General features: G+C 42.1%; 1 protein-coding gene across 1 annotated transcript; it reads right to left on the bottom strand.

The window, feature by feature from the left end:
• Positions 1-2,395: 2,395 nt before the first annotated feature.
• On the bottom strand, positions 2,396-17,247 carry LOC102146042 (glutathione S-transferase A5). Its single transcript, XM_065543918.2, has 7 exons — positions 17,216-17,247; positions 11,840-11,956; positions 8,312-8,363; positions 7,003-7,135; positions 4,947-5,088; positions 3,666-3,797; positions 2,396-2,783 (listed from the first exon to the last, which is right to left on the bottom strand). Exons 2-7 carry the CDS (start codon positions 11,924-11,926, stop codon positions 2,661-2,663), a joined length of 669 nt encoding a protein of 222 aa, XP_065399990.1. The 5' UTR covers positions 11,927-11,956; positions 17,216-17,247; the 3' UTR covers positions 2,396-2,660.
• Between the last annotated feature and the right edge of the window lie 1,064 nt (positions 17,248-18,311).

Genomic DNA, 18,311 nt, shown 5'->3' with positions numbered 1-18,311 from the left:
TGTTCTTTCCTCTCTGCATTGCTCAAATCACCCTTCCTGGCATCTGGGTCTTTGCACATGGTATTTGTCCTGACTGGAATACTCTACTTTCAGCTCCTACTGTATTTTCTCTATTGTGTCTTTCCCTACATTAATTTGACAAGATGTATTCAATATCCGATTTCCCCTTAACCTGGAGCTCCTGAGAGCAGAGCCTTCTTCTTATTTGAATCTAGTCCTTATTGTCTGGGACAAAGCCTGGACATTGTAGGAGCTCCTAAAATAAGATAGTTTTAAAATGTACATGGAAAAATTCTAGCAAATCCAAAAGTAGAGGGAATAATATAACAAGCTTGAAGGTACCCATGACCTGGATGCATCAGTTTCCAGCAACATTTCTTCATCTCTACCAGGTAGTGGATCACGTTATGTTGGCTCCCAAGAAAGAGAGGCCCATGTCCAAATCCTTGGGTCCTGTAAATGTGACCTTATTCGGAAAAAGCCTCTTTGCAGATGAAGTTAAGGAACTTGAGATGAGATCATCCTGGAATATCCAGATAGGCCCTGAATCCAATGACAAGTGTCCCTGCAACACAGAGAACAGAAGACACAGACACGCAGAGGGTGAGGTGCTGGAAGCCCCAGGCAGAAAGTAGAGTGATGTGGCCACGATCCGTGAAAGTCCAGAAATGCCAAGAGCCCCCAGAAGCTGTAGGAGGCAGGGAAGGATTGTTCCCTAGAGCTTCCAGGGGAATGTGGCCCTCACACCCTGACTTCAGACTTCTGGCCTTCAGAATTGTAAGAAAATGCATTTCTGTTGTTTCAAGCCACCCAGTTTGTAGGAATCTGTGACAGGAGCCACAAGAAAATGATGCAAACTCCCACATACTCCCTCCACTACCATGGGATTCTATTCAAGCGAATCCCAGACAGCGTATCATTTCATCTGTAAATACTAGTATTCATCTCTAGAAAGGAAGAACTTCCTTTCCAAACACAATCACACTATGATTATGTTTAATATGATAATCTCTTATCATATTAAAATTCTATAATTCCTTAATTTCATCAAAGCTTCAGCATTCTAGTTCACTTAAGTGTCCTATAAAAATTTCTTAGCAGTTTGTTTATTTTGGTCAGCATCCAAGCAAGGTCCTTACAAAGCATTTCAGGGATACGAGTCCATTTTTTAAAAAAATTAATGAATGAATAGAGACAGGTAGAGTGTGTGGCGGTTTGCATGTTCTCAAAGCCCAGTCTCATATACCCGGGTTCTGGAGGTGCATAGAGCTGTGCATGGGTCTGTGCAGGTGTCACTGTCCGTTGGTGAAGCAGCACTGGGGACACAGCAGGCCAAGCCCCACACCATGAGCTCACGGTACACGGGAGCAGACACAGTGGCCCTCAGGTGTTACCAGAGGCTCCCTGGGGCTATGTGGAGGGCAGAGGACAGCCCAGCACTCCTGGGAAGCAATGAGGTGGTGTTAAGTGTGTCCACTGGGAAGAAGCTTGCCAGGCAGGGCTAGCAGATGCACCCAGGCAGGAAGGCAAGAGGCCCCACCATGCCCAGAGGGTTGACTGGGCTGGAGATCAAGGAGTGAGGACGGGTGTGAGGATGTATTCTATATGCAGTCAGGACTCACTGAAGAATTCTGTGATTTTATTTTCCTGTTTGCATTTTAGAACCACTACTCTGGTTGTAAATGGAGAAGAGACTAGAGCAAAGTGAAGCTGCAGGTAGAAAGCCTGTGTGTCTGTCTGCTCCCTCAACCACGTCTGCCAACTGTGGGGAAGCTCACTCTAACAGGAGGAGAGCTCAAATTGCAGAAGTCCAGGTGTCCGGAGAGATTCACATTATAAGCCCAGTATGTGGGCGGAGCTAGAAAGCACTCCTAATCTAAGCATTCTGGTACAATGACACACCAGGGAAAAATAATTTTGCATATTGTAATTTGTATGTAATTCACATATACCATCTGTATCTTGGCAGCCCAGGCCTGAGTGGCACTGAGGGAACTAAGAGAAGGCTTATGCCTGGGTCCCCACAGAGCCTTAAGGAGCAGAGTGAGGAAGAGCCAGGAGCACATGTCTGTAAGGGACAATAGGGTGGCCTGAGAGCAGAAGGTGGGTCTGCTGGCTCTTCAGTATTTCCTCATCTCCTAGAAAACTGAGGAATCCACAGTAGACAGAATCATTGTTTTGCAAATGCATCAGAAAGAACACTTTTATCAGAAATAAAATGACTGTCCAGGAAAAGAAGAAAATGTCTTTATGCCATTACCCCGAATGGTAACTCTTCTCCTGTGCATACCTGAAAATGTCAGGAGCGCATTTCTACATTGACATTTTAATAGATGGTATGACAAATGTTATAAGACAATTCTTGGAAAGGTCAAACAAACCACATAATCTCTAGTTTCTTCTTATTATCAAATTTTTAATTCCAAGGAAGTGGTAGGTTAGGAGGAGATTGGAAATCTGAATTCATATCAGATCCTAATGAAAACAAATCAATTTTAACTAAGTCGACAAATAAGAGTTATTTATTATTTAATTAGCATGTAATTGGAAAGAGTTTATTAGCTTTACAAGAGGCACAGTCCACACATAGGTAAAGCACTTCATTGTTGCAAACTTTGGAATATTGGTCTTGCATGTCCTTGGCCTCCATGGCTGCTTTATTACAACCTGAAAATCTTCCTTACTTTTTCGAAACTTTTCACATCCATGGGAGGTTTCCTGGGGCTGCCAGGTTGCAGAAACTTCTTCACCGTGGGCAGGTTGCTGATTCTGGTTTTCAGGGCCTGTAATTCACAAAGCACAGCCTCAGAGTGAAGCCAAGGCCTGCCACCACCATTAATACCTCCCAGGGAATCTGAGCCCCTCTTGCCAAAGACCAAGCGAGTCCCCTCCATCAGCGCCAGCATGGAGGCAGAAACAGACACCCAATGAGAAATGAAGATAAGAGGAAGGACATGTAGCTCACTTTATTTTCCCCAAAGATATCGTTCAGATTTTAAGCAGCTCAGTCATCCCTTTCTCCTTACATATTCATCCTATAGATTAGTGACTCTTGTATAAGACAAGAAAAATCAATGTGCCTGTGAGATATCAACACAGATCAGTCTCTAAGCAGAAGTAAAAATATGGGGAAATGAATTGGAAAGGAAAATGTTATAGAAAATATTAAAGACAAACCATGGGACCACCTTTTCTCAGTGAGCGATACAGTGTTGGGGGCAGAGTGCTGGAGAGCTGTGCAGCGAGGAACACAATGTCTGACAGCAGGAGCTGGAGCCCAGGGAGAAAACCAGATGGAAAGGGCCCTGCTCAGACTGACTGAATGTGGGAAGACAAGGACACATATGGGATAAAGGAGGTCACAGAGAATTCAGGAACAGAAACCACGTTGAAAGAGAGGGATGGGGAGGATGCTGGGCCCTGGGTCCTTCCCATGATAAAAGGCAAAATACTCTTTGTGGGGTAGCATGCACCACAAATTTCCTTTCCATAACAAAAGTGTTTTCATTCCTCAACATTGGAGCCTGGAAGCTGATTTTGGAGACCCTGGGGCACTGAAGGCCTGGAGAAGGCTGGGGTCAAAACATGGTCAGTCCCAGGACCCAGATACAAGATCCCAAGATGGGAGATGTGGGGCTGCCTCTCTGGGCTGCGAAATGGGTCACCTTCAGCAGAGGGAAGCTGGAGATAAGGCTGGAGTCAAGCTCTTCCACGTAGTAGAGAAGTTCCACCAGGTGAATGTCAGCCCGGCTCAGCTTGTTGCCAACAAGGTAGTCTTGTCCATGACTCTTTAAGACCTGGAGAATTGGAGGAATCAGATCAGGAACACATGCCCACCCGGGCTGGGACCCCTGCTTCTTTCAGAGCCTCTCCAGCCTGACTTTCCCCACCTCTGTTGCCTTACTGCATGGGTGCAGAAATCCAGAGCTTTCTCCACATTATCTGAATGAATGAGAGAGTAAGAAATGTGACTCTACTCACTCCTCAGTTGGAGCTCAGGCTCCCATTTTCTCTTCTCATTCCACATCGCTGTGGCATCTACACCACCCACCCAGCTTGCTGCTTCCACATGGGCCAGGGGCATAGCACCCGCCACCACATGTTCTGTCTACCCCAGGCCCTACAATGTGGAGCCCTCACATTCAGGACATGGCTCTACATTCTGCTCTCTCCCTCTTCAATCTCCCTTGGGCAGAGACTCCACCTTCATGACAACACTCTTCCCCCAGAAGGAGACTATTTCAGAGTCCTCATTTCTCCTTGTCTGCTCTCCTCATTCCCCGCTATATCTCCCTGGGATCTGTAGTAAACCTGGGTGAACCTGAATTCATCATCTTTCTTACAGCATTGACTCTCACTCCTGACTGGCACTATGTTATAATCTGCAAGCTGAAGCATTTACAGGTGAACTGCACTGATGTCTACAACTTACTATAAAATGCATTTTGCAAAATCTTCCTCTGCATCCCACAATCACTCTCCTTTTTAAAAATACCCATCTCTGAAACACTACAGTATTCTCTGGTTGGGCAATTGGTCTCCTGTCTTCCTGCACATGGTACCAGAATGTTTTCTGATGGATCACTTTCATCATGTTCGTCTTCAATCAAAGTCCATGGGGTTCCATAGACTCAACAGCAACCTCTAGTGTGGTCAAGAGCCTTCCACAGCCCATGTTCTACTTATGAACACGAGATTTTGTTGAACAGATAATTTAATGTTGGGGTCCGTAAATTAACATTTTACTGGAAAATTATGGCTTGGGTGTAAGTGATACAATTGCTTCTCCAAGCCTATTTTCATAAAATGCCTAGAGAGCCAGAGCGCTGCATTGGTGTTCAGGAAGTCTCACTGAAAGTGAAGGTCAGTGCCCCAGGAATGCCCAGCCACTATTTTTCTACTGGCCTCTAAACTCAGTTCCCCAAACACTGAACAGTTTCACTTACTTTTTCAAAGGCAGGGAAATAGCGGTTTTGAATTTTCTCTTTGACCAAGGCAGTCTTGGCATCTCTTTCCTCAGGTTGACACGTGATCAGAAGAAGGACCATTTCAGTCAAATCTACTATACCTTCTGTATACATATCAATCCTGAAAGACAAGCAAACGGTCAAATGCCTTTTGCCTTAGATTTTATAGGTTTATAAAAACCTAAGAAAATAGAGGGTCAGATGGTGGCAAAGTAATTCACCTCCAGTGAGTGCCTTTTATAGTCTAGTAATTATGCTCTGATTTTTACAGGTATATTAACATTTATGTCTTAAAACAACCTATCAAGGTAGATAGATCTCTAAATTTTGTTACACACATGACCTAAAACAGGAAAAAGAGCATCGGTGGTCACAGTCATGAAAGAAATTGGTGGAATCACTGCCAGTACCCACTGGTGCTGTGCCAAGATTTATCAACTCCATTGTGGTTTGTTCTGTGCATGAACTTAGTGTGAGTCAGATGGCCAAAGACCTGCCCCCTAAGTAATCCTAAGAGACTCCCTGGCACAACCTTCTCAGCCGTATTTCTTGTCCTCTCTCATCATTTTACAGCTCCCAGGGCTCCTATGCCCCAGATTATCAGTTCTTCCAATTACACCCATGAAACGTGTTTCCACAGCCCTCTCCATGTGCTATTGCCCAACTTTAGCCAGGTGTGACTTTCTGGAGACCCCACCTAAGAATCCCCTTCCCTGGTGAAATTCTCTATTCAGTTACAACCAGTGCAAACTTTTCTTCTTTTGTGTCAAACTGGAGTTTCACAATACTTTTTAAAACAAGAGCTTTATTGATGTAAGTGCACATACTATAATTGCAATCTGTTAAATTATACTACTGAGTGGTTTTTGGTGCATTCACAGAATTCTGTAAAAATCATCACAGTCCAATTCCAGAATTATTCTTATCACCCTGATAAGGACATCTGTACCATTAGCAGTATTCATTTTTCCTCAAGCCCCACTTCTTTAGCTCCAGGCAACCACTAATCTACTTTCTACCTCTATGGATTTGAATATCTGGACATTTCATACAAAAAGAATTCTATAATGCATGGCCTTCTGTATCTCATTTCTTTTATGTAACATGTCTTTATGGTTTAACCATCTTGTAGCATGCATCAGTACTTCATTACTTTTCATGACCAAACATCATTCCATGGCATGGCTAAGGCACATTTTTCTCCTCCATTTATTGATTAATGGATATTTGAGTTGTTTCCACTTTTTGAATACTATGAGTATTGTTATTTGCATTGTTCATTTATGTAAGAGATGTAGTGTGGATGTATTTTTGATTGTTTGGGGATGTACCTACTAGAGCGACTGCTGGGTCATTGGTAATACTATGCTAAAGTTTTTGAGAAGCTGCCAACAGTTCCATTCAGGATTTATTTGGAATCATGCGGTCTCCTCACAACAGAGAGGAGACCCCAGGGTTTTGCTGGTATTGAATCAATCTGGCTGTTTCAGCCTTCTATCCATTTGTCAAGGTAACCGCAGCATCCTGGGCGCCAGCCTCTACTAGCCCTGCTCAAGTATTCCAGTCCATATAATTGGTTGGTAATTTAGGCTCCTGGTCATAATTCTTGGAATTACTGGGATCTGAGATTCAGCTCATTTGCAGCTTTCCCTCCCCAGTCCTTCATCTACAGACTCTCAAACATTCTGTGCCTTGCCCTACACTATTGGCTAGAGTCTAGCCTCTGAAGCTCTGAGTACCTGAATCACGATTCCCTATCCTCCTCAGTTCATAGGGTTTATGAGTGTTTGGAAACCTTTGTCAGGGTGCTGGATCCATGGACTGCATCCTCTTCTAGAATCACCCTCACCTGAACCCTCCCCATGTTCACTGTTCCCTCATCTCCACGGGACTCTGCAATACTGGACCTCAGTATGTACGCCCAAGGCCCAGCCTGCTGCTGGTCATGATGCCCTGCCACGGTCCCACCCACTCAGGGAAGGACCTAAATCACTCTGTGTTCTCTGTGGATGGAATAACAGAAAATATACCGTACAGGGCTCTCTCCTTTATGTCTTTCCCGTAGAGGTTGTATTTGCTGGCAATGTAGTTGAGAATGGCTCTGGTCTGCACCAGCTTCATCCCATCAATCTCAACCATTGGTACTTGCTGGAACAGCAAACTCCCATCTTTAGAAAGAAGGGAAAAAAAGGAGCATTAAATGTCTATGAAACCCACCCTTTCAGGATGAAAAAAATGGTTTTGGAAATGACTAAATTTGTGAAAGGAAAAAGAAATTATTGCCTGGTAAGATTTCATCTGAAACAGCCTTTTTCCTTGTTTTGTTTTTTGAGACAGAGTCTTACTCTGTCACCCAGGCTGGAGTGCAGTGGGACGATCTCAGCTCACTGTAACCTCCTCCTCCTGGGTTCAAGCAATTCTCCTACCTCAGCCTCCTGAGTAGTCGGGATTACAGGCATGCACCAACGTACCTGGCTAATTTTTGTATTTTTAGTAGAGATGGGGTCTCATCATGTTGGCCAAACAGTTCTCGAACTCCTGACCTCAAATGACCAAAGAGCCGGGATTACAGGCCTGAGCCACCACACCAGGCCCAAACAACATTTTTTAAAAGCTTCCTGTGGTTCTTCTTTTTCTTAAGAAGCTTCCTTTTACTTTTTAATCTTGTTATTTCATTTTTGTTTTTATTTCCCCTCCAGATACATAGTGAGACTCTTGTATTTTTTGTGTTGATTTATCTTCATGGATATTTTAGGAAGAGGTTGGGACAAGTTACAATAGGACTGGCAACAAGATGCCATTTAAAACGGGAAGTTCGCAGGGTAAGTTTCATGGTGTTTGTAACATTTAAGGCAGGTTCTGAGAGGTTTTTATGTAAGGGTCCCTTTCTCTGCTCTTCAAAGCCTGCAATAGTGCTGCAGTGTTACTTTGTCACACCCTGCCCCAAGAAAGAAAAACCTCAAGGCAATGGCCACATCGATTTCTCCTCCTTTCGACTAGCACGTGTTCTTGCATGTGCTTGGATGGGGAGGGCTGTATGGGATCCTCTACTGATGACCACAGCTCATTCACGGTGTCCCAAGCATGAAAACAAAGAAAGGACTTTCTCTGGGGGTGGGAGATCGTTCCTCTAACAAATAGTCTGAGAGGTCTGGTCCTTTCAGCCTGGAGAGAGTTGCCAGACCTGTTCAAGGGGCCATATCCTTTCCACTTTAACCACTTTCTCTCTCTGCACCATGTCCAAATACCACCGCCTACACACATAGGCATTCCCGGCTTCTCAAGCCTCCTTCTGTACTTCCTACTAGATACACTCATCAGAGGCACTTAGAGATTGATCTTACCATTTCTTAACTTGTCCAAATCTTCTGCAGATTCTAGAAATTTCTCTTCAAACTGGAAGCAGAAACAGTAAATGGATTCTTGTTAGTTCATTCTATTATAGACTTGTGACCTTGATGGCCCCATCTGGTGCATGATTTGGAGAATATAAGATTTCTGAGTTTGGCAGGACACACAGAGGGGTCTGGTCATGGTCATTTGGAAATTTAGACCTAATTCATTGAGAAAAGTGCATGGGTCACAGCACGTAGCTGCCCAATCTTCTAGTTCACTTCACCTCCACCCTGACCTCATGAATGTGTATGATTAGGTCATGTTTTGAGAGGGGACGTCACTGGAGAAAAGGCACTGAGCAGTTCTTCTAGTTATGGTGTTGTCATATCTTAGGAAAGCCTGTGTCTCCAGGTGAGATTAGACCACAGCCTTGTTTGTCCCCAGTATGGGGTATACCATGGGCTAATGGCCATCAAATATTCTGCCACCAAGGAGCCTCTGCTGTAATTTATATCGCCCCACTTCTTGGGAACCCTGCTAAGGGTGAAATAGGTCGCCGCTGTTGCACAGCTTTAACACTTGTAATTCTAACTTTCTCTTCTCAAGTACATGGAACCCAATAGGTTAAATTATCAATTTAATAAAGGAATTAGAGTACCACACTAACATTATTTTTAATGAAAGCCTCTGGTTTCTGATGTGGTTTTGTGGGTTCAATATCACCATTTTCATGTACTGGCTTCTTGACTTTGGACATGTACCAAATCTGTGTCTGAGTATGCTAATCTATGAAATGGGTATACTTACGGTACCTATGGTATAGGATGATATCAAGATTAAATTGTAAGGTCACACAAAGCACTTAGAAAAGTAGCAGGTGTATAGTAGCTGCTCATTAAATATAAGTTATCTTTAGAATTTTGAAACTATACTTAGTTCTTTATCTACATCCAGTAACTTAAACCTGGGAGTAAATTCCACCTTGTCCTGGACAAGTCACTTTGGTAGAAATGGCAGCCAGCAACAAGACTGTCTCAATCTGACCAGAAGCTATGGGTGGATGCAGGTATTTAATACAGATATGAAATTCAGTTATTACATGATGATGCAGTTGACTTAAGTAGGCAGAATATGTCAAACCAAAAGTCTAAGCAAAAGTTCTCATGGTTTTTTGGACTTCAATGTTGTTATGATCTGGTTCCAATCTTGACTCTGCCTCAAAATAGCTGTGTGATCTAGGAATTATTACTTAAAATCTTCAAGCAGGCCGGGCGCGGTGGCTCAAGCCTGTAATCCCAGCACTTTGGGAGGCCGAGACGGGCGGATCACGAGGTCAGGAGATCGAGACCATCCTGGCTAACACGGTGAAACCCCGTCTCTACTAAAAAATACAAAAAACTAGCCGGGCGAGGTGGCGGGCGCCTGTAGTCCCAGCTACTCGGGAGGCTGAGGCAGGAGAATGGCGTGAACCCGGGAGGCAGAGCTTGCAGTGAGCTGAGATCCGGCCACTGAACTCCAGCCTGGGCGACAGAGTGAGACTCCGTCTCAAAAAAAAAAAAAAAAAAAAAAAAAATCTTCAAGCCTTACATTCTTCATCTGCAATATTTTCTTAAATGGAATTTTGTAATGTTTTCAAAATGCAAGATACAGGGCCTGACCCACATACATCAAGTAATAAACAGTAGTGACGTTTGCAGTGGCTAATTATACTTTAGGGAGTTCTTTATGGTGAAATGTCAGGAATTTGGGGGTTTCTAGCTTGCTCCATGGAACAGAGTTTGTTGTAGATCTATGATCACACAGGACCAGGATCTAGAGGTCATGGAGGTGCGTGCCAACAATTAACAAAGCGTCCAGTTCAGGACAAACCTAAGGAATGGTGGGTGGTTCAGGCAGGAGGGTGGCCGAGGTGCGGTGGGGTTGGCAAGTGGGATGTGCTTGTGAGGTTGAGGACTGGGTTATGATCATCAGCACTAGGGCCCTGAGACTCCAGAAGCCTGAGCAAGGTCTGCATTCAGGCGGGATGGAGACCAGGCAGCCTGGGTTCCTCTCAGCCTTGCCCCTCCCTCCCTCCCTCCTGCTGAACTCTTCCTGCCCAGGCTCTGACCACATCCCTGAGCTGCAGAGCTGATGTCTGGGTGACAGTGAAACAGGGTGTTCATTTGTACAAAGGAAACAACCTGGAATGATAGTGTTTGGATTTCTTGTGTGATTATTTCTTCATAGGATTGAGAAAGGGTGAGGCTTAAGTCCCAAGCCTTCGTGAAGCAATGGAGAAAGTGCCGTCCCGAGGTTCAGGTCCACACGGCGCTGTGAGGCTGAAGGGGCGCGCTAGAAGTTCCCTTCACAGGACGCCACCTCACCTGAAACCCTCCTTTTCAGCTGCCACCTGAGGGACAAGATCTCCTGAGTTTGTCCATGACTTACCCCCGAGGAAAACCCTCAGGCAGTTACTGAAGGACTCTGGTCTGGACTTGGAAGTGTTTTTCTCAGTGACACGTCTAGAGGGCAGCGCTTAGTGGAGTCCCACAGACACCTCCCAGCGTTTCCTGCTCAAACATCCAGGAAGATGGCCTGGTAACACTGGGGAATGCTTGGGTGTTCTAGAAGCCTCCACCCCTCATTTTAACCACGTGTTTACTTGTCTACATCCTCATAGACATGTAGGCCGCCCCAGGGCAGGGACTGTGTCTGTCTTCTTCACTGTCTATCTCCATGACCTAGTATGGAACCTGGAATTAATAAGTGCTCAACCAAATAATTGCTGTGAATGTAGTCAATCTTTAATAGGTAATTTGTTACAATCCACTTCCTTCCGCCTCTCATTTGTAGTTTACATTTTGCATTTTACCTCTGACTACAACCTTCTTTTAATATTATGTATTTTTATTGTTTTATTGTGGAAATTATGAACAAGAATAAAAATAAACAGAAAAGCGTAATAATTCTGCTTATACTTCTCACCTAGAATAAATAATTATCAACCAAAACCAATGTGATATTATATATAGGTGGGCATAAATAAATATATTTATGGTAAATAAATAAATATATTTATGCCCACCTACTTCTCCTCTTGTAATAATTCCAAGGAAATCCCAGATCCATATGATTAATCCTTAAATACTTCAGTGTGTTTTCCTAAAACACATAAACTATTCTAAAGGCAGCCATAGTACATTATCACACATTAAATATTAACAATAATTCTTTCATGTCATCAAATAGTCAATATTCATGTTTCTAATTGTTGTATGAATGCCATAAATTATTTTTTACACTTTGTTTAAATTCTAATCCACTTAAGTTCTACACTTTGTGATTAGTTTCTTAATTATATTTTAATATGTATGCTCTTAGATGAGAAGAAATTTTAACAATTGTTAGGTCAAATCTGTTCATCTTTTTCTTAATTACAGTCCATTTTTATTTAAGGCACAATGCTTCAGTAAGTAATCATTGCATAGTTTCTGTGGGAAAAGCATGTGATAATGCAATTTTAAATCCAACTTAAGATGACGTAACTCAGAACCTACCTCTACTCCAGCTGCAGCCAGGAGCCACCGGATGGGCTCCATTCTGCCCCGTGCATTGAGGTAGTGGAGCTTGGGTTTCTCTGCCATGATAGCAGTCTCCTGGAGGTTTCTCTAGGCCTGAATGAATGAATGAATAATTGAAGCCATAGAATCAAAATGTACTTTAGGATGTGTGGTTGAGAACCACCAACAATGCTAAAGAACAAGCTGCCTTCTTCAAGACTGGGTTGGAGGAGTTCCTGGAATGTTTTCTTGGCCCAAATTGTTACCCAGCAGTGACCACCCTCAGATTCCAGGAAACGAGTCTCAAGTCTTCATTGGCTAACTGTGACTTTTCTTGGCAGCCTAAGAGGTGAGAGTATGTGGTAATAATACATGTATAGGAGTTAATGGGAAGAGGAAGAATTCAAGAACTAGTATTTATTGAAAACTTCCTAATGATCCTTCCTCAATGCTAGTCCCTTTTAATATTTTATATCTTTAACCCTCCTTATAGTACCATGAAATGGTTGTTATCTCCATTTTTTAGTTAATGAAATGGAACATCAGAGAAATGCAATGTTCACAGTCACCCTCCAGTTGGTGATGGACATGAATATCTACACCAAGGACTAAAATGAAGGCATGCCTGGAAGCCAGCTGGGTGAATGCCCTGGGAACCCATGAACTGGTTGTGAACCCAGAGGATGTCACTGACAGGGAGGACCAGCAGGGAGCTAAGTCACCCTTCAGCTCTTTGGCTGTGAGACTGCATTTGATCAAAACCAGAAATTAGGCTTCAGACTTAACTATAGCTAGAATATCCAAATTATTTCAACAGACAGAGAATGCTAATCCCTTGCTTCTTTTGGCATTCTATATTCTAACTCTGTGGGGGAGCATTTTGTTTTATAATCTGGCAAAAGAGATGCTGCTGCATTAACTTTGCAAGATATGGAAGGAGCTAGCATTTATTCAATGTCAGTCACTCACTGGTCATTCTTCTAAACTTCTCTTCATTTTATCCTACAAAAATCACCTAAGGTGAATGCTGTAGCTATTCTCATTTTACAGTTAAGGATACTGAGGTTTTTAAAATAACTTGCCCAGATTAAGTGGTGGATCTGGGATTCAGACTCACTGCTATTAAAAACCAAGCACTGAGTCTTATTTTCTATGTTAGTGTTTCTCAAATATGCATGGTAATCTTTCAGTAGATTGTGAAATCCCACTACTTTTTAAAATAAAATAGAAAAGAATAGAAAATATCAGTGAGTCTGACATGTGGAAGGGTAAGTAATGTTTCATGAGTTGTTAGTTTCAGTTATCTGTATGTTGTGTGTATGGATGTTTGCATGTGTGCACGCTGACTTGGTCATTGTAAATGGTTAGAGATAAATTGAGTGGGCTCATCAGTGAAGTTTGATAGCCCTTGCTCTATCCCAGGCTGTTTGGGAGGTGGAACACAGCAGAGTATCAGAGAATGAAAACCAGTGACTGCAGGGACAGATGCAACTAATTGTCTCATGAATGTGAGTGGAAAGACACAGGACTCATTGAAAGCAGGAGTTCCAGTGCCAGGACTTAGGAACAGTTGCATTTTCTCTCCAAACCCCTAGCTCTGATATTAAACATTAAGATTCTTCTTGCAATGTTTTGTGGTTGTTGAGTTTAGGAGAAAAATATACTTGCCTTTAACAAATAATGTATTTCTTTCTTTCTTTCTTTTCTTTTCTTTTCTTTTCTTTCTTTTCTTTTTCTTTTTTTGAGACGGAGTTTCACTGTTTTTTCCCAGGCTGGAGTACAATGACGTGATCTCAGCTCATGCAACCTCAGCCTCCCAGTTTCAAGTGATTCTCCTGCCTCAGCCTCCCAAGTAGCTTGGACTACCAGCACATGCCACCACACACAGCTAATTTTGTATTTTTAGTAGAGACAGGGTTTCAGCATGTTGGCCAGGCTGGTCTCGAATGCCCGACCTCAGATGATCTGCTTGCCTCAACCTTCCAAAGTGCTGGAATTACAGGCGTGAGCCACTGCACCTGCCCTCAACCACTGTACTTCTAAAAATGTATGTATGACTTAAATTTAGACATCGAAATCTTTTTTATATACTTTAAATTCTGGGGTACATGTGCAGAATATGCAGGTTTGTTACATATGTATGCATGTGCCATGCTGGTTTGCTGCACCTATCAACCAGTCATCTACATTAGGTATTTCTCCTAATGCTATCCCTCCCCAACTCCCCCACCCCACTATAGGTCCCGGTGTGTGATGTTCCCCTCCCTGTGTCCATGTGTTCTCCTTGTTCAACTCCCACTTATGAGTAGGAACATGCAGTGTTTTGTTTTCTGTTCTTGTGTTAGTTTACTGAGAATGATGGTTTCCAACATCATCCATGTCCCTGCAAAGGATATGAACTCATCCTTTTTTTATGGCTGCATAGTATTCCTTGGTGTATATGTGCCACATTTTCTTTATCCATTCTATCACTGATGGGCATTTAGGTTGGTTCCAAGTCTTTGCTATTGTGAACAGTGCCGCAAGAAACATAAGTGTGCATGAGTCTTTATAGTAGAATGATTTATAATCCTTTGAGTATATACCCAGTAATGGGATTGCTGGGTCAAATGGTATTTCTAGTTCTAGATCCTTGAGGAAGCACCACACTATCTTCCACAATGGTTGAACTAATTTACACTCCTACCAACAGTATAAAAGCATTCCTATTTCTCCACATCCTCTCCAGCATCTGTTGTTTCCTGACTTTTTAAGGATCGCCATTCTGACTAGCATAAGATGGTATCTCATTGTGATTTTGATTTGTATTTCTCTAATGACCAGTGATCATGAGCTTTTTTTCATATGTTAGTTGGATGCATAAATAGAAATCAAAATCTTTTAAATGTCTACATTTTAAAAAGTGGGAGTCAATAGTTTAGCCTTTGAAAAGTAAATAATTCTTTGAAATCATACTGAATCAACTCACCTGTTTTGTACCTAGATATTTTGACATTGTACTTTCCTAACTTGGGAAATGGAAATAGCATTATTCAGCAGAAAGGAAGGGAGAGTGAAATTCACACGAAAGTGTGGGGTGTAGTTGTTTAATTGTTATGGATTAGTTCACAGTGTTGTAACTCTAATCCCCACACTAAGCTCCCTTAGCCATTGATTGAGGATCATGTTTCAACAGGAAATGAATTTTTATCTTACATAATATTTTATCACAATTCTCCTGCTGATAACTAACATTTCACCTTCTCAATATGAGGTTTCCAAGGGTCAGGTTAAGACTAGGACAAAGGTTACCGTTGAGCTTTGCTGGGTCAACAGAAAATGAGAACCAGAGAGCTCAAGGATTTGCCATGGGTCACATACACATGCTGCTCATTCACGGTCAATATCTAGGGAGTGTGTCTACCTTCTGCAACAACCTTGGGAAATGGCTCCTACTATCTGAATTAAAGATGGGCACACCGAGTCTCAGAGAGCTAAAGCACCTGTCCCATGCTGCACACTTGGTGAGTGTTGGGTCAACCTGAACTTCTGATTGCAAGTCCAGAGCTTTTCCACTCCACCCCGTAACCTGGCTCTCAGCTCCTCTCTGAGAAGTTGTTTTATATTTTCCTATTCAGAGTATATTAGCCAACTAAATGTTGGAAGGAGAGGGTGAGACGGGAACATCTAATTCCTGAGTTCCTCCTGTGAGCAACTTTTCAGGGGCTTGCTTGGAAGAAAAAATTAATAAAAGTGTGCCTTTTTCTACTTTGACAACCTAAAATCCAGAGTGAGTTGAAGACTAGTATAACTGTATTTACATCAATTAAAAATGGGCTTGTTTTAACGGAATGTAAGCTCTCATAATTCCAGGAGTTAATTAAAAGAGTTACTTATATCTCTGAGTTTGTCCCAATGACACTGTTTCTTATCAGAGAGAAGGGAGAATGAGATAAATCACGACTCCTCCCATTATGAGGTTCATAAAAGCTGTAGGTTGTTTAATCTCTTTAATTCTTAGAATAGAGGTAGTTATTTCTACTTTTGGGGGTTGTTGAGAAAGTTAAATGAGATAATGTACCAAAAATTCATAGTAGGAACTCAGCAATGGGTGTTTGCTCTTGTCCCAATGCTTAGAAGATGGGTGAGTCTCTGGACACACTGAGTAGCCCATGGATCCTTTTTCTTTGATCTATCTATCCATCAGTTATTTTACCTATCAGTAATCTATGTATATGTATCTATTTATAATCCCTATCTGTCTACCCATCCACGTATGTATTATTTTATCTATCATTCTATGCATCTATCTATCTGTAATCTGTCTCTTCATCATCTATTATCTATCTTGTATCCATCTCTCTATATCTCTGTATTTTGGCCATAGAACTCTAATAGGAATACATTTTTATATGAATCCAGACTTATATGAAATCTGTCATATGATGGCTCTGTTTCTCTCTCTCTCTTTCCTTTTTAGCTCCTGTACAGAGGTTAATGATATTCATTAATCAGTCCATGGGGATTAACAGGAAGTTTTCAGTGAACGTCCAAGCAGTGGGGCACATCAGTAACACGGCCTTGCTTAGTCCCATGAGGTCATGTGGTCCCATGGTTCTCAACCAGGGGGATTTGGCTCCTCTGCTCCAGAGGACATTGAGCAAGATCTAGAGATATTTTGGATTGTCACATCTGCAGGGAGGGAGAGGGGGCTACAAATCAGGTAGGTAGAGGGCAGGGATACCTAGAAACATCCTAGAGTGGGCAGGTCACTTCTCCATACAAAGAATTACACAGTTCAAAGGGCAGCAACAGTCAGAGTCTCTTTCTTAGCTATCCTCTAGATTGGCCAGGAGTCGGTAGAACTCCAGGGACAAAATATGACTTGTCATGGAGCTAATTACTGGCAAAGGCTCTACTAGAATCTAGTTCCCCTGACATTCAAACTAATTTACTCTAATTATAATAAACCTTAGTTTTAAATTTTCACAGCCAATATAGTATTACAGTATCACAATTTACAGCAATTGTGTGTTGACTACTTACATAGAGAAAGAAATTTTTGCATACATTGCCACTTCTTCCAGCACTGATTATTCTCAGATTGTTTAAATTACTACCATTTCTTTTTTCGCCTCATGTCATTGTTTCCCAAACCATTAAATGCTGAGGCCCTGGTTTTCTAAATTCTTCATTTTTACGTTTCTCTAAAGATATATCCAACAGAAAAGAAATAAACAATTATTGACCTGTCACCCAAACACACAAAGATGGCACGATATGAGTAAAAACAGACTTTTTCTTGTCTTAAGGACACATACTAGCATATTTTTCTAGGAGGCTAGAGAGGAGAGTGTGAGGCAATGTAGAGAGATTTATAAGATCAGTACTTACTTTGTTAAACGCTGTCACTGTCGTGGCTCGACAACTGAGTTCCAGGTCCTAATGTATTTATAAGGTCATTGTTCCTTTCAATAGTTCCCTCCCACTGAAAGGAGAAGGGTGAAGTTAGGGAGAAGCCACTCCCACACATTTCATGGCCAAGGGACCACCTACTGGATTGTAAGACATGAGTAAGTGATCTGCTTATCAGAAGAAACTGGTTAAACATGTTCCTTTTCAAGGTTGGCAATTAAAGTTCAAATAATACATGTCACCTGGATTTTGCTCTCTCTACAAGTCAGCAGAAATTGGCTTTTTAAAGATGCTTTTTTTCATGAGTTGGATGCAAGGACTAGGGCAACTGAAAAATCTCTATTGTGAGCATAGCTGGGGGGGATGTCTGTGGAGGGCAAGCTGATGGCACTCTTTTCTTACCGAGTTGCCAAATAAAGTATAGAACATCCATGTCAACGTGAATTTCAGGCAAATAATTAATAATTTTGTAGTTATAGCTATTTCCAAACATGGCATGAAACATGATTATACTGAAATATTCTTTATTGTTTATCTGAAATTCACATTTAGGTGGGTGTCCTGTATTTTATCTGCCAAATCCAGGAACCCTGTTTGCATGTGCTTTCCTCTTTGCGTCACTCGAATTGCCCATAATATAACAAATCTGAAAGTATCCATCACCTGGATTCATCAATTGCAAATAATCTTTCTTCATCTGTCCCATCTAGGTGGTTATGTTGGCCCCCAAGAAAGATAGGTCCATACGGAAATCCCTAGACCCTGTGAATGTGATCTTGTTTGGAAAAAGGCTCTTTGCCGATGTAATGAAGTAAAAGAATTTGAGATGAGATCATCTTGGTATATCTGGATAGGCCCTGAATCCAATGACAATTATCGTCACAGCAGAGTGAAAAGAAGACACAACATGGCGAGGGTGAGGTGCAGGAAGACAGAGGCAGAAATTAGAGCAATGTGGCCACTATCCATGAAAGTCCAGAAAGGCCAAGAGCCCCCAGAAGCTAGAAGATGCAGGGAAAGATTCCTGGAAAGCACTCCTAATCCAGGCACTCTGGCACAATGACACACAGGGAAA

Source organism: Macaca fascicularis, chromosome 4 (assembly GCF_037993035.2).
Source record: "Macaca fascicularis isolate 582-1 chromosome 4, T2T-MFA8v1.1".
In the NCBI taxonomy this organism is placed as follows: Eukaryota; Metazoa; Chordata; class Mammalia; order Primates; family Cercopithecidae; genus Macaca; species Macaca fascicularis.
This window is presented reverse-complemented; position numbering and strand designations above follow the sequence as displayed.